The 24,701-nt window shown below is 42.5% G+C and overlaps 1 protein-coding gene across 7 annotated transcripts in view; it reads right to left on the bottom strand.

The window, feature by feature from the left end:
* The window catches only part of SLC10A7 (solute carrier family 10 member 7), a 290,444-nt gene that overhangs the window by 28,375 nt on the left and 237,368 nt on the right, over positions 1–24,701 (bottom strand). For all 7 annotated transcript variants that reach the window (XR_011378233.1, XR_011378229.1, XR_011378230.1 and 4 more), the window contains 3 exons: positions 13,040–13,205; positions 11,300–11,351; positions 2,133–2,206 (listed from right to left, as the gene is read on the bottom strand). Coding sequence is in view for 4 of the 7 variants with exons in the window: in XM_051820007.2 (XP_051675967.1) it covers positions 2,133–2,206; positions 11,300–11,351; positions 13,040–13,205 (292 nt within the window). In the remaining 3 variants the exon portion in view is untranslated. The remainder of the gene's footprint in view (positions 1–2,132; positions 2,207–11,299; positions 11,352–13,039; positions 13,206–24,701) is intronic.

Raw genomic sequence — 24,701 nt, 5'->3', positions numbered from 1 at the left:
AAATGCAAACAAAAAATACAACTCAACCCAACCCTTTGCAGCAAAAATAACTACTTCTGATTGCTGTTCAGGTCATCTGCTTGCCTGGAAATTAGCTTTCAGAAAGTATAATATAAGAATGGAAGGGCATGGCTGTGGGATTAAGAGAAATGAAGACACACACACATCAAACACACACACAAAGGAAAGAAAAATAAGAGTGACTGGGTAGGATTTTGCTTATAGTAAACAACAAAATGCTGGTCGCACCGCAGAGTACATCATGGAGATGCTTCTTATACTTTGTTCTACGCAGCCAGCTCTATATAGCACAGAATATCAAGAGGAAACAAAACACATCCATTTTGGTTTTCCTGTCAAAAGCAAATCCCTAGGAGTGGGCCCATTTGCAAAGTCCGTGGCAGACATGCAGAAACGTATTTGGTGTGGCATGGTTCAGTGAGAAGTGCAGGGACGTGGGCTCACTTGGTCCCGCTCTCTGTACATCTAGGTGGCTGGCAGCACCTGCCTCTCACTCTCTAACCTTATAAAAGGCTCAAAGGTTCCAGAAGACCTGGAACACTGGACACCACATCACAGTAAGATACAAGGGAAAGAGGTGCAAGATGATTTTTTGTTTGTTTCTTGAGGTCACCCACATTTGTTAAGTGAAAGTCTACAAGACAGGGGTCAGGGCACTAGGACCTTGGAAATGGTAACATAGTTTTAAATAATATTGCTAACAATAATGAATAATAATAGTTATTGCTTATAGATTGCCTACTGTGTGCCAGGTAGCACAGCAAGCTCCCGTGGTGGCCATTTCATTGAGTTCACAGCAAGCTATGTACAGAACAATCATTATACTCTTTTGGTCATGGATTGACTACCTGTTATCTACCAAATACAATGCCAAATACCTAACAGATTTTATTCTTAACCTTTACAGTAAAAATAATCATTTTTTACAGTAAAAATAACCAATAACCATAAAAAGTATTATGCTGCCCATGTTATGCATGAAAATCTAAGGTCTAGGAAGATTAACTGATTTGTCCAGGTTCACAGAACCATGGTTGGAATATGGTTCCCAAAAGCTCTTTCAACTTTAATTTCATGATGATTAGGAAGAAAATCAAACAGACTGCAATGCATAAATAGTATATACATAATTTATCCCAAGAAGCTAAAGTCCTAGATAACAACTGCTTCTCTATCTCTAAATCATTTTCCAAACTTGGTGAGGCTGACAAAACACTCAACCCGACAAACATATTTGAGATTAGTAAGAACAATATGAAACTTCTTCACTTTCTAGTTTACTGATGTAATTTCTTTAAAGTGAACACACTTAGAAAAATATCCTAATTGCTTGTTCTCTTAAGTGAGTCACGTGTCAAAATGAAGACTTATTTTTAACGTAAGTTTTTTACCTTGAGATGCCTTCACACCAAGGAGTTTGCGAATGATGTAGAGTTCAATAAGGTTTCTGATTACTTAATAGCTTTTAATGACTAACAACATAGATTCTGGATATCTAACTGGTTGTTGGGATAAAGCCACATAATTAGATAAAATCAAGTAGAAAATAGCACTTTTCTTCTTAGTCTATTTTTATCCATTAAATAAACTTTTATTTCACTTTCTGTGCTAATCTTACTGAGCTAATGACAATTATATTGTGTTTCCTTGTAGCAATAACACTTTAAAATGAACTTTAGGTTAATGTCAATATCAAATAGAGTAATAATCTTATCCCTATCTTGCTTTGAGAAAAGCAAGTTAACATCTCTCCAGAGGTAATTCTACATCTTTGCAAAGTCATTTTTTTCTAGCTCTTTTTTTTTTTTTCTTTAGAAGCAGTCCCCTCCAATCTATGGCCTTACCCCAGTGCTAAGGTTAACATTTTACATTGGCAATATTTTATGAGAAGGGAAAACATGACTGCAAATTATGCTAAGCCCACACCATTAAACTGAGGCCCTGATGGCTGGTTTGATCAAATAACAGTGTTTCAATGCGAGACCCACCCTCACGCTGCTATTGCTCTTTCTCTAACAGGTGATTCCATTTAATTTGAAATTAAATTTCAAAATCATAATCTATAACTAGAGGAGGGCAACATACAGTCTTCATCTCTGTGAATCACTTACCCAGTGTGAGGGATTTGTGTGTAGAACAGAAAATGATAGCCACTGTATCTGCTGGCGTGAAGCCCGAATTATTCCTAGGGACAAAAATAATTTTTTACAAACACTTTAATGAAAAGCCTTTTGAACATACCCAAATCAAGTGCCGCACCTACCTTCATGTTAACCTGCCCTTGACCAGTCCTAGGGACAGACTTAATGTTACACCCAAAAGTAGAGAAGTGTCTGAATTCTTGCTAGAAAATCACTTCTGAGTCATGAAAAGGAGCACAGTTAAAAAAAAAAAAATGTGCGTGCGCTCTTGAGAGCACCTATGCAATCAGGCCATGGTACAGACCTTTACAAGTGAGTGCAGCCAAGAGCTCTGCTGGCTAAGTCTGCTGGGTATCACTCGGTATTACCCAAGGCTTGGAAGAATAAATGCACCTCCAGAAACGCTTTCTCAAGGAGCAGAACAGGCTCTTGGAAACAAACACACACTTTTGAGGACATGATATGAACAAAGGTTTATTGTCGTTTTTTAAGTAAACAAAATAATCATTTTTTTAAGCAGTTACTATGTGTCAGTTGCGTCTGCAAGGCCTTTACAGATAAAGGTAATAACCTCAAAAGGTAGCTGATGCAACATCCCTGTTTGCATATGAGAACGCTGAGGCACTTACTCAGGGCTCATTGCTGCTGAGCGTGAGAGCCAGGATTCAAACTGAGGCTGGCTTCTGTGCCTCTGCTCTTAACTATGTTCTGCTTTGTTACACGATATGTAAAGCATACAAAAAAAAAAAAAATCCTGCCTAATGAAAACTGATCGCAAATTATGGTGGCGATCAGTGCTAGGGGCAGAGTGTCACAAGAGGATTTCCCAAGCTGGGTTACAAAGGGCTCAAATGGTTAGGAATGTAATTATTATGACTGTGCCCGTATATTTTAGAAACGATTCCTTCCTGTAGGACCAGGGCTTGGCCATATAGTGACTCTATTCATTCCCTGCCCTGAACTCTGGCAGGAGAGTGAGCAAAGGGAAAAGTGCTCCACAAACTGAGTGTGTGTATACAGTTGCCAGTACAACAATCTACCCATTGTTCAGGATCACTACAGCTCCCTTAGTAACCGCATCCCCCTGCATAACCTTTGCTGGGAGAGAAATCTTCCCTAAATAAACCCCACATCCTGTTTCCTTTGTTACTTGATCACTGGAGAGGACAGGAGCCCACTCCTGCTCCCCGCCCCCCCCCCCCCCCCCCCGCCTCCTCCCCCTCCCCTTGTGCACCAAGAGAATACTCCAGAGGCCCTGTGGTCTCTTGTGCTCTGAAAGGGATGTGTGTTCCTGCTTCCTAAGCAGCCTGGCTTCTGGCTGCTATTTAGGAAGAACGCCCCACGAGGCATCCCTGGTGTCTCACCCGGCTGAAGGTTCTCCACGGATCTGTCCTACTTGGGTATAAAAAGATGGCCCTGCGTTTCCACATTCTAGGCTCACTTTTATATTGTGACGCCACTACAGATTCTTAAACACTGCACTCCATGGCTGACATATTTCGCCATCATTTTATTTTCTAAGGGGATGGCCTAATGGGGAAGGGCTCCGGGAGGGTCTGTGAACTCAGAGGCTGAGGGAGACCAGCACAGGGGAATAAGCGAGGGGCGAGAGAAGAACCAGGCCTGGCCTGCCAGGGGAGAGCGATAGGAGGACGTTCGCTGGAGAACCGTCCTAGAAGACGTTAACAGTGCAGTGGGCCCTTCGAGAACAGGTCGCCACTCAAGTGGCTCCGTATCTTAGGGTAAGGGATGGAAGAGCTGCAGGGTGGGTGCACGGGGGCAGGGGGCAGAGAGCAAGTGCTTCAGGCTGGCTTGTGAGCAGGGACCATCAGGGTGGACTTGCCAAGACCGGGTAGAGGAAGTGGCTGAAGGACTCGGGCCAGTATGACATGATCAGATGTGCTTGTAGGGTCTTCAGTGTAAGACTCCAGATGGTGAGGTTAGGAAGGAAGTGGGGAGCTGTAAGGGCCCCCAAAGAATCAGTGAGGGCAGCAGGTGGCGGCAGAGGCAGAACGGAAGGAGCCTGTCACCTGTTAACTTTTATGCAATGTCCCAACAGCCTGAGAGCCCAGGCTTCGGTGCCTCTCACCGGATCTTAAATCCAGACCATCCTTTCGCTTAGACAGAAAATGAGGATGACACAGCCCGACTCCTGGGGTCACTGTGAGGACACAAGCCTACGTCTGTGAAGAGTCTGGCTCACTGTGAGGGCTTCATGTTTGCATGGCTGCTAGTTTGTTTGTTTGTTTGTTTATTTATTTATTTATTTGCTTTGAGAGAGGAGGAGGAACCCAAGAGAAACTGGAAACTTAGAGCATATTGGAAGGCACTAAAAGTGCCAGAGAACGGAGGAGGAACAGGCTGGTCCAGGGTGGCCTGAGGGGGGCAGTCGAGGAGCTGACGTTAAATTTACTGGGTTTGGAGTAGTGAGAAAGGGCAGCATGTTCAGGGAAGAAAAAGGGTCATGGGAGATTTGGACGTGATTATAGAGAGCAAGCAAAGATGCAGTGGATGGGGCTGGCGCTGTGGCACAGTGGGTTAACGCCCTGGCCTGAAGCACGGGCATCCCATATGGGCGCTGGTTTGAGACCCAGCTGCTCCACTTCCAGTCCAGCTCTCTGCTGTGGCCTGGGATAGCAGTAGAAGTAGTAGAAGATGGCCCAAGTCCTTGGGCCCCTGCACCCACATGGGAGACCTGGAGGAAGCTCCTGGCTCCTGGCTTTGGATCGGCACAGCTCTGGCCATTGCGCCATCTGGGGAGTGAACCAGAGGATGGAAGATCTCTCTCTCTCTCTCTCTCTCTGCCTCTCCTCTCTCTGTGTAACTCTTTCAAATAAAAAAATAAATCTTAAAAAAAAAAAGATGTAGTGGATAGAAACCACCGATGGATCCCGGTTCCCAGCTGTCGCACCCTGGTTCCCAGGAAGCCGGAGAGGACACGACCAAAGGGTCAGCTGCACAGGGGTTTCTGTCCATCTGTGGGACACCAGGTGGAGAAAAGGAAGGCAGGGACAGATATCTTAGTTTTTTTGTAAACTCTGAGGCAACTCCCTCATCCTCAGAGTGTTTTGGGGAACGCAGACCTGGGAACCGAAGAAATTAGGACAGCTTGGAGCAGGCAAATGGGGAGGTGATGTTGTGAAGCCAACTCAGAACCAATGAGAAACTCCGGTGCGGGAGAGCATGCCCCCGTGACTGCAGTGCACTTAGCACAGTCTGGGGGTGTCCTCCAGCAACGCCTGCAGTGTTAGCAACACTACGAAGACCGCTGCTGTCTGTGGCTGCCCCTGCTGCCAGCCAGTCACTGCCGCACGCGGGCTTGTGCAGGTAGCTTCCTTCCCAGGGAGCCTGGTGAGGCGTTTGCTTTTGGGAAGTCTCTGGTTAAGAAGCTCTGATGTTATCTGCCATTGACTGTCTGTCACTCATAGCAGTGTGTACAATGAGGGCAAGGAGGAGTCTGTGCAAGCTACGCTAACTTGTCCTGTTTCAGGTAAGGAGGCGGAAGCTGGGCCGGCACGATGCTTGTTCCTCTAAGTTGGATCGTGCTCCCTAATCCTACTGCTACAAAGTCCATCAATGGGAAGGGAGGATGAGGCTCTTGAGGCATCCACTTGCCATGGTTAAGGTTAGAAACAGCGTTTCTCTTCAGTAAGGATACCGGTGTTCTAGCTAAGTCCTACCAGGACCCCGTATCACGGATCTCCTCGGGGAAAGTTCCTAGGGCAGCTGCCCTTACCCCGACTCACAATGCTGGTGCAGGACACAGTGAGAGCACTTTGCATCCAGTATTTCTTCCGTCTTAGGAGTAAGACTGCCCTGCTTTTCCCAAAAGGCAAAGCACGAAAAAGAAGTTAACAGCTTCCCTAAAGTCTCGCAACTGGGTAGTAGGCTGTCCCGCATTGTGGGGATCAGTTTGTCCTCTGAGAAACAAAATTGGAAGAATAAAACCCAAATGCCCTACAAAGTTGAATGGGAGGGCACAGCTGTCTCGGCAGGGCACCTGTCCTCAGCCGTACTCTGTCCTGGGTAATTTCCTAGCACGAGGCCATGGTGGTACACACAGAGTCCTGGCCATGATACTGACGCAGTAACAACTACAATTATTTTCAGTGATTAACATTTCTATTGTGTCTGGACACATTCTTGAAAGCAATCCCATTACTATTTATTTTCTAACTCAACCTTATCTCTTTTTAATATCGATTTTCTTTTTATCCCTTTTTATAATTCTTTTGATCACTTTGGCTTCCCTTGAGATGTTGATTTCCTTTTTCGTCCCAACTGGTCCTTTTTAGTCGCTTCTACAAAGCTTTCAATCCGTGTTTTCCACATAATATTTACTTTGCCTTCCTTTGCAGTGCCCACAAAGGAAAACATGTCAGGTTTTACTGCTGGAATCGCAGACTGTGGAGCAGGAGCAGTCCTCTGAGGCTGCTCTGCCTGAGCCCGCTGTGTTGCGAGGGGGGACGCTTCCGTGCGACATGTTTTCATTTGTTAACCTCTGTACCGTGGCTTTGTCTTTGCTCATTTTCTGAGAAGACCGCGTCTGTCATTAGTTATATGGAACTCTACCAGTTACCCAGGGCTCAGTACTTTCATCGCCGAAACGACCAGGGGACTCACCATTAATAACAGCGCCTGTCTTCCCTCCCGCCCCTCCCCTCGTTCATTCTCCGAGGACCATGGGGAGAGGCCCATGGAGACATCTGCTGAAAAATGCATGGATAAGGACCAAAACATCACAACTATTTCAATATTTGTTTTCTTCCTTTCTCTTTCTTAATGGTTTCTTTTATCAACCTAGTGTTACTTTCATTAGGTACCAAACTGTCTTTGACATATTTTTAAAAGGTTCCTAAGTATTGCTATTTTTTCCTAAGCTTTTCTAACAGTTTTGGTGAGCTTTGATGGTTTTCCAAAGCTGCAGAAAGTTTAGGTTGCTATGGACAGTTGGCTTGTGCACTGATGAATGAACTTCCATTGTGCAGTAATCGTGACACAGAAAAGTGAAAAGAGTGTATTGCCAAGCTAGGAAAGTAATGCCCTCTCTTCTATCACTCATTTTTAATATAAAAGAAACTATTTTGCTATGCTAGCTATTCTATCATAGCTAATATTTTTTGAGCATTTCTCTATGTTAGGCATTTTGCTGAGGGCTTTATGTGCATATGATTGAATTCTAATTACTAAGCCTAACTATATAATTCTAACACTTAGTTCAAACTATTCTGTAAGTACCATTACTATCTCAATTTTATGTATAAGGAAACTGAAAAAAAAATTACAAACTTTTCTGAAATCCAAGTCTGTTTGACCCCAGGGTCAGAATTTTTAACTGACTCTATTCTGTATACAGAGAAACAAGTATGCAGAATAATAACTCTCAGATTCATTTTAAACACTCACTAGCATGGTAACATGGTCAGTAAAAGCAAGTCAGTAAATCTAAGACCTGCTAATCAGATAAGCAGGTTGTTGTAAGAAAGTTGAATTTTCAAGGCTAGGTTGCTCTTGGTTTCAAGCTAAATTTCCACCATTCAGGTGCAGTAGCACACACCCACAAAAGACAGACCAATACCCATGCTAGTATTTTTGCCTTTTTTTTAAAAAAAAGAATTTTTATTTTAGAGATAGAGACAGAGACAGAGACAGAGACATAGAGAGAGAGAGAGAGAGAGAGAGAGAGAGAGAGATATCATTCCTATCCCCTGCTTCATTCCTCAAATGTCTGGGCTGGGCCAGAGCTAAGGCCAGGAGTCAAAAGCTCAATTCAGGTCTCCCACTGGAGGGCAGAGACCCAGCTACCTGAGCCATCACCATTGCCTCCCAGGGTCTGCATGAGCAAGAAGCTGGAGTCATGAGTGGAGTGCTTTCATGTGAGACATGGTATCTTACCCACGAGGCCAAACATCAGCCCCAGATTTTTGTCTTTTGATGCTCAAGTTAGTTTTAGATTCACTGAATTGGCAATGAAAAACTGAAACATACACACACACACACACACACACACACACATACACAGAGAGGGAGATGTTGCTAATTTTAAGTAGAAAGGAAGTAGAAAGGAATAAAACATAGGAAAAGAAAATGGAACTCAACAGCATATAGAACAGCAGGTCTTCGTTCAAACTCTTTGTGTATCTGACCACTTTGTGTGTGTATGTGTGTGCTCCTTATAAGTTCCCTGACCAAAACAAGTACTAGGAATTTAAATGCAGTTGAAGTAGGTTAGTACCATGGGAAAAGCATGGGCTAACACTTCTGGAAATGTCACATGGAAATGGGTTTCAATTTTAGGTGTCTACCTGCCATCTGATTTTCAGTAAGTTATTTACTAAAATTTGATTTCAGGCAAATTACTAAACTCAACTTTCCTAAGCATGGGTCCTCATCAGCAAATAGCAGTAAAAATGCATATTATCACAGTCTCTCCCGTTGGATGTACATGACACGCCAGATGCACAGTCCTTAGCTCAGTGCTCAGCACAGTGAGGGAGGCGCTCAGTAAATGCTGGTAGCTTTCACTCCTCCAATAAAATCCTCAAGAGCCATGGGGTCTTTCAGCATGAAAACAGAGTGAAAAACACCTTTTACATTTCCTCCATTTGCAAAAAGATCCCCCAATTTTAATGCAATATGTTGTAGCTATACAACCATTACCTTGGAGTGTGATTATAGCTATTTGCTATGCCTGTGTTTATCACAGAATGGGCATATCTGACAGTGGCTCGAGGACGTTAAAAACATGACAGCACCTCAGTAAAGGCAGAAAAGAAGGATCTCAACACCACAGGTCCTTGCAAAGTCCCATCTACTCCATGCTGAAAATTCTTAACTTCGGTTCTCCTGGTTGGGACATCCCTGTCCCCTTGGCACGCGCACCTCCTTCAGCAATCCCTGGGGTGGCTGCTCTGTGCTGTGTGTTTTCAGTCTCTGACAGGACTTCGGCACCTGCTGAGCCTGATGCGATGGGTGAGTCTGATAATCATTTCTGCCGGGAGTATGAGCAAGCAAACAGCCACTGAAAGGCAAATGCCCTTTCTAAGGTGACATAACAAGCTATTTACAAAAAGAACTTCAAAATGGCTTGTACTCTCAGACTTACCAATTAAGTAAAATTTTCTCAGTGACTTAATGGCTCCAGGCTTCACTCTTCAGAAATCACAGCCTCAAGCTTGGGAAAACGCTTCCAATTACATCAATCTATAAGTTTTTATCGACTGGTTACAATCATCCCAGTGCTGTAGCAGCCAAGTGCCTAATGGGAGGCCTAAAAACACCTACTGCTCTGACACCACTCTGGACTTAATCAGCCACCTAAGCCCTTTTTTTTTGTGGGAACTCCGTGCCATCACTTGGTCCTTGCAATCCAGCGTATACCTCCCCTACCAGGTGCTATCAGTATTTGTAATCTTCCTTTACTCCTGTTGTCCCACCAACTCTTGTTTTTGTGTTAATGTGTCCATATTGTACATTATTGCTTCTCTTACAAAGAACGCCCTCACGGATCCCTGTTAATGAGCCATACTTTAGGACTCATGTCAAACCCCATCTTTTTTTTTTTTTTTTTTTTTTTTGACAGGCAGAGTGGACAGTGAGAGAGAGAGAGACAGAGAGAAAGGTCTTCCTTTGCCGTTGGTTCACCCTCCAATGGCCGCCGCGGCCGGTGTGCTGCGGCTGGCGCACCACGCTGATCCAATGGCAGGAGCCAGGTGCTTCTTCTGGTCTCCCATGCGGGTGCAGGGCCCAAGCACCTGGGCCATCCTCCACTGCACTCCCAGGCCACAGCAGAGAGCTGGCCTGGAAGAGGGGCAACCGGGACAGAATCCGGTGCCTCGACCAGGACTAGAACCCGGTGTGCCACAGGCGGAGGATTAGCCTATTGAGCCATGGCGCCGGCCTCTACTGTCCTCTTTGGAAGTGCTTTCTTCTTCTTTGAATTGACCATAGTTTGCTTACTGTGGCCCCAGAGAACACCAGGTGTAAGTGCACACATCAATAAACTCATGTAGCATTGGAATCATCTCTTATTTGAGGCACCCACTATGGTCACTTAAGTATTACCTGTTGAATGTATAATACTGGTGTGTATAATACTGGTGGAAAAAGCTACAGTTGAGGTGAGATTTTAAGAAACTCTTTCTCTCTTCCCCCTTTCTCTCTCTCACTGTCATTTGGCCTTTTAAATAAATAAAAATAAATAAATGGACTTTAAAAAAAAGAATAAGGAAAATGGAGGACATGGAGAGCAATTTGGGCACGGGAACAGCCTAAAGAAGAGCCTTGAATAGGAAGGCAGGAGGCTGTTCTAGGAAACAGCAAAGATTCAACTTTACCCTAAGGTTTAGCCAGCATGAGTGCCAGCAGCGACTCATGCGATCGGAACAGATTTGAAATTAGCCCCTCCAGATGAACTTTATTCTGTATACTCTGGCTAACCATTCAAGATTTCTAAGTAAGAGAGTGACTGTCAGAAATGTGAGGTTTTGGAACCAATTTGAAACACATAAAAGATGTTGGCCGAGAAATGGAGTTAACAGTAAAATATTCACTGTTACAGTCTAGGAAGAAAAGAGGCAACAAGAGTCTATAATAGGGAAGTGACTTTGGAAGCAGAAAAAATATTGTAGACATAGGATCCAGATGTTTAGACATATTGATGATGGAAAGGATTCCAGTCTGAGTAACTCTGAGGATGGTGGTTCCATTAAACAAAAGTAAAGATATAGGAGAGGAAGAGGAGGTGTTTGGGGAAAAGATCAATCACTTTGGATATCTTGAACGCAAGGTATTATTAAGACAATCAAGTAAAGATATCTATATAATAAGCGAAAAATAGTGCCGGACTCACATAAAACATTGGAATGGAAGGTCTAGACTTGAAAATCATCAGGATGAAGTGGGCAGCTCAAGCCAGTAGAATGGAGGGGGTTCCCTAAGCACAGATGTGGGTAGGTGAGATGCAGGCCAAGGACAGGTCTTTTGGAAATGTCTATGATTTGAAGGTGTCAGGAGTGAGACCAGTGGTGAGAGAGACAGGAGAAAATCCTGAACAGTTTAGTGGCACAGTAGCCCAGTAAAGAGTATGGTTCCTTATATAGGAAATTAATGACAGTAAGAGATACCAAACCACTTACCTGGTTGAAAAGATGAAGGTTAGAAGCATAAAACTCAGCTGAATAGAAAATACTGATGAAAAGAAGAAGAGATTGAATCCAGATTAGCAGTATAAAAGCAATATATTTGATGTATTCACTGGTATGCTTAGTTTTATCTAAACCTTATGAGAACTCAAATAGAAGAACAAATGAATAAAGCAAACAAATATACATTGCTAAACCAATACAATTATTTAAATTCATGTGACCCAACTTGTTTTTTTTTTTTTTTTTTTTTTTTTTTTTTTTTTTTTTTTACAGGCAGAGTGGACAGTGAGAAAGAGAGACAGAGAGAAAGGTCTTCCTTTGCCATTGGTTCACCCTCCAATGGCTGCTGCAGCCAGCGCGCTACAGCTGGCGCATCGCGCTAATCCGATGGCAGGAGCCAGGTGCTTATCCTGGTCTCCCATGCGGGTGCAGGGCCCAAACACTTGGGCCATCCTCCACTGCACTCTCTGGCCACAGCAGAGAGCTGGCCTGGAAAAGGGGCAACCAGGACAGAATCCGGCGCCCCAACAGGGACTAGAACCCGGTGTGCCGGAGCCGCAAGGCGGAGGATTAGCCTAGTGAGCCGCGGCGCCAGCCCCAACTTGTTCTTATTGATGATATCATCAGATACAATCTATGATGTCTTCTACCCTGAAAAATCTGAAACTCTCTTCAGTTTAAGATTTGGTTATTAAATGTGTTCAACTCTGGGGCCAGCGCTGTGGCATAGCAGGTAAGGCTGCTGCCTGCAGCACTGGCATCCCCATACGGGTGCCGTTTTGGGTCCCAGCTGCTCCTCTTCTGATCCAGCTATCTGCTATGGCCTGGGAAAGCAGTAGGAGATGGCCCAAGTGCTTGGGCCTGCATCTACGTGGGAGACCCGGAGAAGGCTCCTGTCTCCTGGTTTCAGATTGGCCCAGCTCCGACTGTTGCAGCCATTTGGAGAGTGAATCAGCGAAGGAAGACCTTTCTCTCTGCCTCTGCCTCTCTGTAATTCTGCCTTTCAAATAAATAAATAATCTTTAAACAATTAAATTTGTTCAACTTAGAACTATATTTACTATATATAAATACTATATATACATGAATTATACTATGAATATTCATAGCAAATAACACAAATGCAGTAGCATATAATATAGTCATCAGAACATCTTCATTTTAATAATGAGATTCTTTGATATTAATATAATAATAAAAGTTGTCTTTAGCATTATAAGAGAACAAAAATGTTGACTTCGGAGCCTTCCCAGTTGCCTGCATTTTATACTCGCCTGCATCTCAAGATGAAATGATACTACTTTGGGTCTGTGGTATTTGAAAAAAAGTTAACTATTCACATTTTAATCGATGCAGCCAAATTTTATACTTATAAAATAATACTATTATATTCTATAAAACTTACTTTTAAATAACATTAAGGGTAAGATCAGTTTAAAGATGTAATAAATTAAACTGGTGATGAAGTGCTCAATCCATCACATTTGAATTTGATGGATAGTATGGCTTCTCTCATCTGACATCAGCTATTGTAAATCAGGAAAACAAAAGAGATTACGATCACCAGAGTATAATGGATGTCTTTTTACAGAACATGTATACATGTTGCCAAGTAAATAAAAATAAAGCTGTGTATTAATTAACATTAGGGATGAATTTAGCGAACATGAGTTGCAGCACACTGCTCCTGGGGAGTCGGAGGGCAGCCGGGATGTCCCATCTCCCACTTACTTATGAACAGGATGAGAACCAGGCTGAATTTATCCAGGTCGATGTTCGGGTTCGAGAACGTGTCACAGAACGTGGTATAGATGATCATGAGGAGCACACTGCTGCTGATGGCACCGAAAGGGGGCTTCTTCCTCTCCAGCCAATCCTTGATGTATCTTCGGACAATCTGAAACACAGAGATCAACAGGTTGCCTCTTTTCAGCGATGTAGGGAGTTGGATTGGGCATCACAAAGTGATTCTGACAGCAGAAAGACATAAAGGAAAGAGAATAATTTGGATGATGGCCACAGTGGATTTCAAAACCTTCCTGCCACACCGCTCTTCTTCTGGGGAATTTAGCATTTGTAGTGCAACTTCCACTGGGCGTCCATAATGAGAGTATATTTTCAACTGCATTCAAATCCATCCTTAATCATGCCAAATGCTCTTTGCTAGCTGTCACTGAGACATGCCCATTAAGCCTCCCCAAAGTTTATCTCCTCTGCTGATCCTAATGGATGTGTGTAATTATCACAGTCCCCTTTGCCTCGACAGACAATTCCAAGTGCAACTTTGGGAATCTTAAAAATCTGACATCTTCAAGAATTTCAAGACGGTAGATAATCGAAAGTGATCCATGGAACATATTAATATTTAAAATGCTAGCAATGCACCAGAAGTTTTTAATTAAATTATAACTCATGCTTGAAAAGCAAAAGTGCATGTGTTGTGGGAGTTTAAATAATTCAAACTCTGAATATCTAGAGTTTTAGTGAATCCAAAGACAAATGCCATTTGCATGCTTTTAGAATTCCAGAATTAACACTTAAAAATGAATAAACCTGTCCTAACTGTCCTACAAAGGGATTAGTGAAATAGAAAGTTATAGAGCAATCCTTTCTTATTTAAAAATCAAATCAGATATTGAAAATTAGGACAGCCTGAATATTGGTGATAACTTTCTATTGGACATAAAAGTGAGCCACTCTCCTTAAAACCTCGTTTCACTTTTGAAAGAAGCTGTACAAGCCATTATGAGGATGATAGTTGAGACATATTATGTTTTGAGTCACTCATTATCCTGCATAATTGAACATGAGATTTCACAACAGGCTGAATTACCATGGATCCATTAGCAATAATGAGGTCAAGAAACTTCTTCTGATAAGGCTGCTGGGGTTCTGTCATCATCTGCTCTGTCACTGAAAAGGCTTAATTCACAGTGGAGCCTATCTTTACAAGACACTCAAGAACAAAATAAACTACTGTACTATCAATGGAACCTCCGTACAAATGGCTACTGCATCAACTTCCACCATTCTTAAGGAGTCACTGAGTGAAACAGGGTAAACAAAGGGAGTCTTTGGCAGAAAATGGAGCAGGTGACACAAGGTACAGACACAAAACCGTGAAAGTTGGGTGGAGTGGGAATGAAGGGGGGATGTGTTATATACAGATAAATAATGGTTACTTTTTTTTTTTAAGGAGTTCTCTCTTGTAAAAGTTACAACTGGATTTAGGAAAGATTTTTGGTTTGTTTGTATTAGTGATCCCAGCTCATAGTAATCTATCTCGTGTTCATTTCTTTCTTTAAAGTTAAAATGCAGTGAAGTATGGAGAAATAAGAGCAGCTGCTTCACACAGCACTATAGACTGGCACATTAGGGCACATATTTTACGTAGCAGTGCTAGAGGTTATCCACATGGCTCCATGTCCAGATACGAGGGTACTTCAAAAAGTTTATGGGAAACAATGAAAGCTATGTTTGGGTGTAAAAATTTTTGAAGTCTATGCAGTTTTTTCACAATATACATTTTCCATGAACATTTTGCAGATCCCTTGCACATGCATATATTTCAATTTTTTGCATGAAAATAAACTTATCTTTTGATTCCACTTTCAAAGAACTTTTTTTTTTTTTTTTTTTTTTTTTTTGACAGGCAGAGTGGACAGTGAGAGAGAGAGACAGAGAGAAAGGTCTTCCTTTTCCGTTGGTTCACCCTCCAATGGCCGCCGCGGCCGGCGCGCTGCGGCCGGCGCGCTGCGGCCGGCGCACCGCGCTGATCCAATGGCAGGAGCCAGGAGCCAGGTGCTTTTCCTGGTCTCCCATGGGGTGCAGGGCCCAAGCACCTGGGCCATCCTCCACTGCACTCCCTGGCCACAGCAGAGGGCTGGCCTGGAAGAGGGGCAACCGGGACAGAATCCGGCGCCCCGACTGGGACTAGAACCCGGTGTGCCGGCGCCGCTAGGCGGAGGATTAGCCTAGTGAGCCGCGGCGCCGGCACAAAGAACTTTTTGAAGTATACTTCTATGTCTCCATGGGGGCAGCTGGTTATTAGAAGGCTACAAAGGGACTTCCCTTAAAGGATCAGTTCATGATCTATTTTGTTTGGTAGTATAAAACTGATGGCTGCCCAAATTCAATACAAACTCAACTCCTTTAGGAAATAAAATAAATGGAAATTATATGGCATTACTGAAATCAAGGCTGTCCTTCGATCTTGTTTTAAAATGCAATGTTAAAGATGTAAAAGATCTCTCTCTGCAACAGGCCAAGATCCCAATTTCAACAGTGAAATTTTCCTCCTCTCCTGCTACCATTGTCCCTCTCCAAAACAGTAAACAAATAAATATGAATGGGGTTACCAGATAAAGCCATTCAGAGGCCAAGACCAAGCTCTAATCATCAATCAATTCTATACGCAGTAATTTGATTTAGGAAACCTAACAATCTCTTTCTCCATTACAAAGTACCCAGAGTCTCACAGTAGAGCAGAATTGCTTTAGTATGGCTCAAAACGAAGGCTTCTGAGTCCAGAATGTCCCTAGTTAATATGCCTATCTTCTAAACACATCAATGGTTAATGCTGACACTTAATCTCAATAAAGAAAGCAACTGAAAAGTTGGGAATTGGATAGACCCACAAATGAAACAATAACCCTAGAATGAAACAGACTGTCTTGAACCACTTTTAGTCTTATTGTGACATTTGTCTGTGTTTTCTAAGTAAACCATTTTATAAATTGCTAGATTCCACAGAGCTTTTCCATCTTCCTCTAAAATTAAATTCACAAAAAAACTGCTTTTGCACTGTGTGGTTGGAAAAGTGTTAAAAATGATTCATAAACAAACTGGGTGAAGTAGTCTTGACAGGCTTCAAAGATATTCTTTGGATATAAACTCTAGGAAATCTCATTTTCTCTTAGTTCAGCAACTTTTTTTTTTTTTTTTTTTGAAGCAGAGAAATAGAATGAGCGAGAGAGACAGACATACAGACAGAGAAGACAGGGGTTGGGTTGGGTCATGCTGAAGCCAGGAGCTGGAAACTTAATCCAGTTCCCCCAAATAGTGGCAGGGACCCAACTATTTAAGCCATCACCACTGCCTCCCAAGGTCTGCATTAGCAGGAAGCTGGAGTCTGGAGCCAGAGCCATATACTGAATCCAGGCACTCTGATGTAGATTCAGGCATCTTAACATTAGGCAAAATGCCCAAACCAGCAACTTTCATTTTTGGTACAATTTCTCTCCATTAGTTTAGAATTCATCTTATTTTTAATTTATCCAAACTTCTTCGCCTTATAGAAATTTTTAATAACCTTACAAGAAACAAGACTTTGCTAGAAATAGATCAAGACAATTTGATATCCACACTTTGGTATTTTTTTTAGGGAGGAAAAATAAAGAAAAATTGAGATGAGGCAAGAAAAGTCATTCTGGTGAGAGGGCCAGTTGTATCTTTCTATATACTCATTTGCTCTCATTGCTTAGAGAAACTCAGATATTCAAAGTTAAGTGTCAAATTCTCATTAATTTGTTTGCTTTTCCCTGAGGAGTGGGAAAAATTTTTTTCTTAAGAAGCTTTTATTTTATTGTCTACAACATTTTGACTTTCTTGATTTTAAATTAGGTAGCAGGATCAATTAGGTAGCAGGATCTTTAAAGGGAATGCAAATTTGACTCTCTATACTTTCAGTGAGCTGAGTTACATATCAACTACTGCATGGCTTCCAAGCAGGAAACCTGTAAGAATGACAGACCTTAGGTGAAGAATGTCAATACACTGGGATAACTGTGAAAGAGAGTATCTATTATTTGAGTTTTCTTACATATTTTTGTCAAGGTATGTCCTTTTCTTTCTATTCTGTTTTTAAATTTACAAGTTGGCTATTGAGTGAAAATATATAATGGTTTATTTTTCATATTAAGCCTGAATTTTAAAATTTATTTTTCTTCAAAGTGACTTTGGATTATTTCTCCAGTTTTTATCCTCTGTTGCACTGAATTCATATATTTTCAAAAAGTATTTTGTTTCTTCATTAATATCCTACTGCAATGTATAGATACAAAATCAAATCCAATTTATAGAATACGTTTCTTTAAAAGTATTTTCATTAAATGTTGAGATGATTTAAAATATTTATGTACTTTACAAAGACGATGAATAATGATAACAAATGGGTATAAAAAGCACCTATTATCAGCTTCTCTCTGAAAAACCTCTTCCACTACTATTTTATTTAATTTTCATGAAAAAGATGGTGCAGGGGCCAGCGCTGTGGCTCACTTGGTTAATTTTGCCTGCAGCACCAGCATCCCATGTGGGTGCTGGGTTCTAGTCCCGGCTGCTCCTCTTCCAGTCCAGCTCTCTGCTGTGGCCCGGGAGTGCAGTGGAGGATGGCCCAAGTCCTTGGGCCCTGCACCCGCATGGGAGACCAGGAAGAAGCATCTGGCTCCTGGCTCCTGGCTTCGGATGGGCGCAGTGCCAGCCGTGGCGGCCATTTGGGGAGTGAACCAATGGAAGGAAGACCTTTCCCTCTGTCCCTCTCTCTCTCTCACTGTCTATAACTCCACCTGTCAAATAAATATATTAAAAAAAAAAAGAAACAAAGAAAAAGATGGTGCAGGTATTAGCTTGCTGAGTTCACGATGGAAACTGGAGGCACAGAGACCAAAGGAATTGCGGGAGGTTAAAAAGTGATGCAGGCAGGAAAAAGGCTCCTACTTCAGGAGGGAGCTGCAGCACAGCAGTTAAGGGTAGGGACCCTGGAGCCACAGAGCGCCTAACCTTCAAACTGGCTCACTCCTTACTCCGTGATCTTGGGCAAATTCCTTACCTTCCCTCATCTGTGAGACAGAACAGTAGCTGCAGTGATAAACAAAATAGACCTTAGGAACAGGGCTTGCACATGGCACACAGTCACTTTCTTATTTACATGTCCTGGCTTTGTGGTGTTTCCCTCACTGTTTTCAGCATAGCCCACAGCGTAATGTGACAGTCACTTTTCTCTTTCATGTGAAGCTGTGAAACCAGTTCAGATCTCATATTTGATTCTAAAAGTGCAACATTTTGCTAGCATTAATAAAACTAACTTCTGCTTTAGTGGAAGATTACTTAATATAAAAGGCCAATCTCAAACTGTGAAACAAATCACTAATGGAAAGACCAGAGGATGCATGAATGATAATGTATACGTCTGATGTTTTATTATTAATTCACAAGGAGAAGAAAGTGGGTTTTAGTGACCTGCTTTGAAAAATACACAAGGTGACAGAAAATACTGAAAGATGGTGGAAATTCTGTTTCATTAACACTTATTCATAAATTTCTCTAGATGTAACTAATAAAATAAGCATTAGTCAGAAGCAATTAGAAGTGTTGAAAGGGTTTGTCAGAAAATGAAAGGAAATATTACGGTGGCACAAATTTTATTATTTATTTTATTTTATTATTCTTTGAGAATTGATAGAAGAAGCAATCTCCTAACTATGGAAAGACTAATCTTATTTCTCACAGTCCCAGCACCTGTAGGTTAGAAGATACATGAGGTACTTCAAAAGGCTCAGGGAAACTAAATTTAAAGAGGTATATTTTAGTGAAAAAAGGTTTTTGAAATCCATGCATAGGAGAGAGTCTTCAGAAATTCCTGATACAAATAACGCAAGAATTTGAATTTTAAATTTTTTCACTAAAATAAACTCATATTTTAATTCCATTTCCCACTAACATTTTGCAGTCCTCTTGCTATTCTACAACTCAGACAAGTGAGGTCCAGGAGTCATCTGTGCAGAGAGGAATACCAAACTAAATTTCATTTCATTGGAGCCAGTTGATGAGGATTTCAGCTCAAAAGAAATACTGCAGCTGGGGCCCATGCTGTGGAACAGAGGGTAAAATGCCTACATCCCATATGGGAGCTGGTTCGAGACCCAGCTGCCCCACTTCCAGTCCAGCTCCCTGTCAATGTGCCTGGGAAAGCAGCGGAGCACAGCCCAAGTCCTTAGATCCCTGCACCCATGTGGGAGATCTTGAAGAAGCTCTTGGCTCCTGGCATTGGCCTGGCCCTGCCCTGGCCATTGTAGCCACTTGGGGAGTGACATAGTGGATAGACAATCTCTCTGTTTCTACCTCTGCCTCTCCATCTTTGTAACTCTGCCTTTCAAATAAATAAATAAATAAATAAATATAAAAAAAAAAAAAAGAAAATACTGGGGGCTGGCACTGTGTCACGGCAAGTAAAGCCACTGCACATTCCATTTGTGCACTGGTTTGAGTCCTGGCTGCTCCCCTTCTGATCTAGCTCTCTGCTATGGCCTGGGAAAACAGTGGAGGATGGCCCAAGTCCTTGGGCCCTTGCACCTGTGTGGGAAATCTAGAAGATTCTGGCTCCTGGCTTCAGATTGGCCCAGCTCTGGCCATAGCAGCGATTTAGGGAGTAAACCAGCAAATGGAAGACTTTCTGTCTCTCTGTCTCTCTGTAACTGCCTTTCAAATAACTAAATAAATCTTTTTTTTTTTTAAAAGACTATATAGGGAAAACACAGAAAAATATAATTCCCTCTTAAGACTATAAATCCAAAGGTGAATGATAAGATTTTAATCACTACTGAGTGATTAAGAAAAATATATTCAGTTCACATTTCCTGGTCATTTTCTTCTGCCTCCAGTTCCCAGCATTTGTCAAACAGGTAGTGATAAAATTTCTATTTATTTATTTATTTATTTATTTATTTATTTTTATTTGACAGGCAGAGTTAGATAGTGTGAGAGAGAGAGAGACAGAGAGAAAGATCTTCCTTTTCTATTGGTTCACCTTCCAAATGGCTGCTACGGCTGGCACTGCGCAGATCCGAAGCCAGGAGCCAGGTGCCAGATACTTCCTCCTGGTCTCCCATGCGGGTGCAGGGCCCAAGGACTTGGGCCATCCTCCACTGCACTCCCGGGCCACAGCAGAGAGCTGGCCTGGAAGAGGAGCAACTGGGACTAGAACCTGGCGCCCCAACCGGGACTAGCACCCAGGGTTGGCCGGCGCCGCAGCTCACTAGACTAATCCTCTGCCTTGTGGTGCCGGCACAACGGGTTCTAGTCCCGGTTGCCCCTCTTGCAGGCCAGCTCTCTGCTGTGGCCAGGGAGTGCAGTGGAGGATGGCCCAAGTCCTTGGGCCCTGCACCCCATGTGAGACCAGGAGAAGCACCTGGCTCCTGCCTTTGGATAGGCGCGGTGCGCCGGCCGCGACGGCCACTGGAGGGTGAACCAATGGCAAAGGAAGACCTTTCGCTCTGTCTCTCTCTCTCACTGTCCACTCTGCCTGTCAAAAAAAAAAAAAAAAAAAAAGAATCCGGGGTGCTGGTGCCACAGGCGGAGGATTAGCCTAGTGAGCCGTGGCGCCGGTAAAAAAAATCTCATTTTATAAGATGCATATACATCTACAGACATGTTTATTTTCACAATTTGGCAGGGCTAATTGCAACTGAGAAACTAGCTGACTTGCACACCATGTTTTCTCTGGACTAGGGCATTCGAGCACTTGAAGCAAGGTCCTCCAAGGTCATGTACTACAGTTTAGGTGAGTCAACAGACTGCTCAGAGATGTAGAAATAACCAAGGGGGGCAAGCTCCCCATTGTCATGGAGCGCACCTTCTGGTTTGAGAGCTAAGTGGAGGGCAAAACAACAAACACAGTAATCAAGAAGCAGAAGATGACACAAACTCAGCCGAAGTTAAAACTGGCTGACACCCCGGTGACAGGTGGCCACCAATAAGACCTATGTGTATTCTCTTACAAGGACAACTCAGCTGCTCTGGTAGAAGTGTGATTGGGTCTTTGGGAAGTAAGTCAAATGGCGAGCCGGTGAGTTGAAGAATACGAGGTATTCCAAGGAGTGGGGCTAATGAGGGCCAATGGAATGCGAGCAGCTCATTGCCTCATGGAGTAGACAAGGATTGGGTTTAACTACTGTTGGGCCTTTCTGAGCAAACACAGTTAAGGCACAAAAGTCTGGAGGAGTTGAGAGTATTTACAAAAGCATGATTATAAAGATGGACTATGGAATCTAAGCTGGGGAAGAAGGAAAGTCAAGTCAAATAGATGGTGGTGGATAGAAAGTAGGGTCAGTTGATCAGGGCTCTGAAGGATTTCTGAATGGAGTTGGTGGGCTTAGGAGGTGAGGAGATGATGGCTAAAAAAAAAAAAAAGACCAAGGGGAAAAGGAACTGTACATAGCACAGTACTCTGATAAAATTGCTTCCCATGAAGGTATGGATTAACAATTCCGCAACCACTATACATGTCTCCTGGCAATAACAAGTAATGGCATGTAGTAGGACCACATTTCATACTTTTGCAGAGAGAGTTTACAAGTTGGGAGGCTGGAAGACAAGCAAGGAGAGGAAGCTGGATTACAACTGGAGATACTATTACAAATTCATATATCCAACATAGATTCAGATAGTTACACAGATGGCAACTCTCTGTACTATCTTCCTAACTTTTCTGCAAATTTCCAATTATTAGCAAGTTAAAAGCTAAAAAAAAATAACTTGGGGCACAGGGATTTGGTATAGCTGTTAAGTTGCCACTTGTGCATCTCATACCAGAGTGCTCAGTTGAGTCCTGGCTACTCTACTTCTGATCCAGCTTCCTATTAATGCACACCCCTAGAGGCAGCAGGTGATGGCTCAAGTAGCTGGATTCCTACTACCCACATAGGCGGCCTGGATTGAGCTCTGGACTCCTGGCTGTGCCTGATTCAGGCCTGCTTGTTGGGGAGTGAACTAGTGGATGGGAGATCTCTCTCTTCATTTACTTCTCTCTCTGTCTGTGCTTTTCAAATCAAATGAAAATAAATAAATTTGTAACAAAAAAAAGAAGAGGAAGAAGAGGAAAAGGAGGAGGGAGGAGGAGGGAGGAGGGAGGAGGAGGGAGGAGAAGAAGTAGTAGTAGTAGTAGTAGTAGTCATTAGAAAAGGGAGCCCTTTCTCTAAGGTATTTTGCTTCTTCTTGCCAGAAAATTTTAGTGATAAATGTACACATCTGTGATGCCTGTAAGGAGACTGCATTTCTATAAAAGATAGCAATATTGTGTACTACACAATCTATACAACTGTAGGCAAAGACCTTTATTAAGGGCATGGCCTCATCAGAAGTTACAGAAATAGGTCATGATTTTTTTATATTCTCAAAATGGCTATGTAGTACAAAAAAAAAAAAAAAATAGACATAGGGGCCGGTGGCACTGTGGCGCAGTGGGTTAAAGCCCTGGCCTGCGACGCCAACATCCCATTTGGGTGCCAGTTTGAGTATTGGCTGCTAGATTTCCCATCCAGCTCCCTGCTAATGTGCTTGGGAAAGCAGTGGAGGACAGCTCAACTCCTTGGAGTCCTGTACCCTCGAGGGAGACCCAGAAGAAGCTTCTGGTTCCTGGCTCAGTTCTGTCCATTTCAGCCATCTCAGAAGTGAACCAGCAGATGGAAGACTACACTCTCTGTCTCTAACTCTCTCTGCAGCTCTTTCAAATAAATAAAAGAAATCTTTAAAAACACAGATGTATAAATTTATAAAACTTACTATCTCTGACATAAAAACAGATACATGGACCAATGAAACAGAATAAAACATCAAGAACTAATCCCCATATCCATAGCCAAACTATTTTTTGACTACAGGCTCTGAGAACATACACTGGATAAAGGTCAGGCTCTTTAACAAATGGTGCTGGAAAAGTGGGTAAACATTTACAGAAGAATGAAACTGTGTTATACACACACACATACACGCACACAAACACACAAAGAATGAACTGACTCCTACCCCCTACCATACTCAGGTACTTCAAAATTTCATGGAAAATGAAACTGAAAGATGAGTTTTGGTGCAAAAAATTTGGAAATACATACTAAAGGTCCTCAATAAGTTCATGGAAAAATGTGCGTTATAAAAAGATGCATGCACTTTGATTTTTGCAAAACAAAATGTTGTAATGTAATTTTTCCATACAGTTTTTTAAAAAAGGTTTATTAATTTGAAAGGCAGGGTTACAGAGAGGCAGAGGCAGAGAGAGAGAGAGAGAGAGAGAGAGAGAGGTTTTCCATCCACTGGTTGGTTCACTCCTCAGATGGCTGCATTGGTCAGAGCTAAGCTGATCTGAAGCCAAGAGCCAGGAGCTTCTTCCGGGTCTCCTACATGGGTGCAGGGACCCAAGGACATAGGCCATCTTCTGCTGCTTTCACAGGCTATCGCAGAGAGCTGCAACAGAACTGCAGCAGCTGGGACTCAAACCAGTGCCCATATGGGATGCTGGCACAGCAGGTGGCAGTTTTACCAACTATGCCACAGTGCCAGCCCCTTTTATACACTTTTTAAAAGTACTTTCATATATGAAAATCAACTCAAAATAGATCAAGGATGTAAATGTAAGACCCCAAACTATGAAACTACAAAAGAGGGAAACATTTCAACATATTGATATAGACAAATATTTTTTGATTAGACTCTAGAAATAGCAGCAAAAACAAAATTAGATCTATCAAACTGAGAAACTTCTTCACAGCAAAGGAAACAATCAACAAAACCAAGATACAACATACAGAACGGGAGAAAACTTTCGCAAACCACTTAACTGACTAGTGGTTGATATTCGGAGTCTCTAAAGAATACACACTCAACAGTAATAATAACAATATGATTAAAATGTGCTAATGATCTGAAGACACATTTTTAAAATAAGATATTCAAATAACCCATAAGTATATGAAAAAGTGTTTGGGGCTGGTGCTGTGGTGCAGTTGGTTAATCCTCCGCCTGCGGCACCAGCATCCCATATGGGCCCCGTGTTCTAGTCCTGGCCATTCGTCTTTAAGTCCAGCTCTCTGCTGTGGCCTGAGAGGGCAGTGGAGGATGGCCCAAGTGTTTGGGCCCCTGCGCCCGCATGGGAGACCAGAAGGAAGCACCTGCTCCTGGCTTTGGATTCATGCAGCACCAGCCATGGTGGCCATTTGGGGGGTGAACCAACGGAAGGAAGACCTTTCTCTCTGTCTCTCTCTCTCACTGTCTACAACTCTACCTGTCAAATAAATTTAAAAAATCTTTAAAAAAGAAAAAATGTTCAGTTTTACAAATCATCAGGGAATTGCAAATCAAAAACACAAGGAGATATCATTTTATCCCAGTTAGAGTGGCTATTATTAAAAAGTTAAAAAACAACACATGCAGAGTAGGATGCTGAGAAAGGGGAACTCTCTCATACACTGCTGGTGGGAATACAGACCAGTAGTCCTTATGAAAACAGTATGGAGGAGCCTCACAAAACTGCAAATAGAACTGCCATACGATCCAGCAATCCTACTGCTGAGTACGTATCCAAAGGAAACACAATCAGCCTATCAGAGAGATACCTGCATGC

This window comes from Oryctolagus cuniculus, chromosome 8 (genome assembly GCF_964237555.1).
Source record: "Oryctolagus cuniculus chromosome 8, mOryCun1.1, whole genome shotgun sequence".
NCBI classification, from domain to species: Eukaryota; Metazoa; Chordata; class Mammalia; order Lagomorpha; family Leporidae; genus Oryctolagus; species Oryctolagus cuniculus.
Note: the sequence above shows the minus strand (reverse complement) of the source record. Positions and strands in the feature narration are given on the sequence as shown.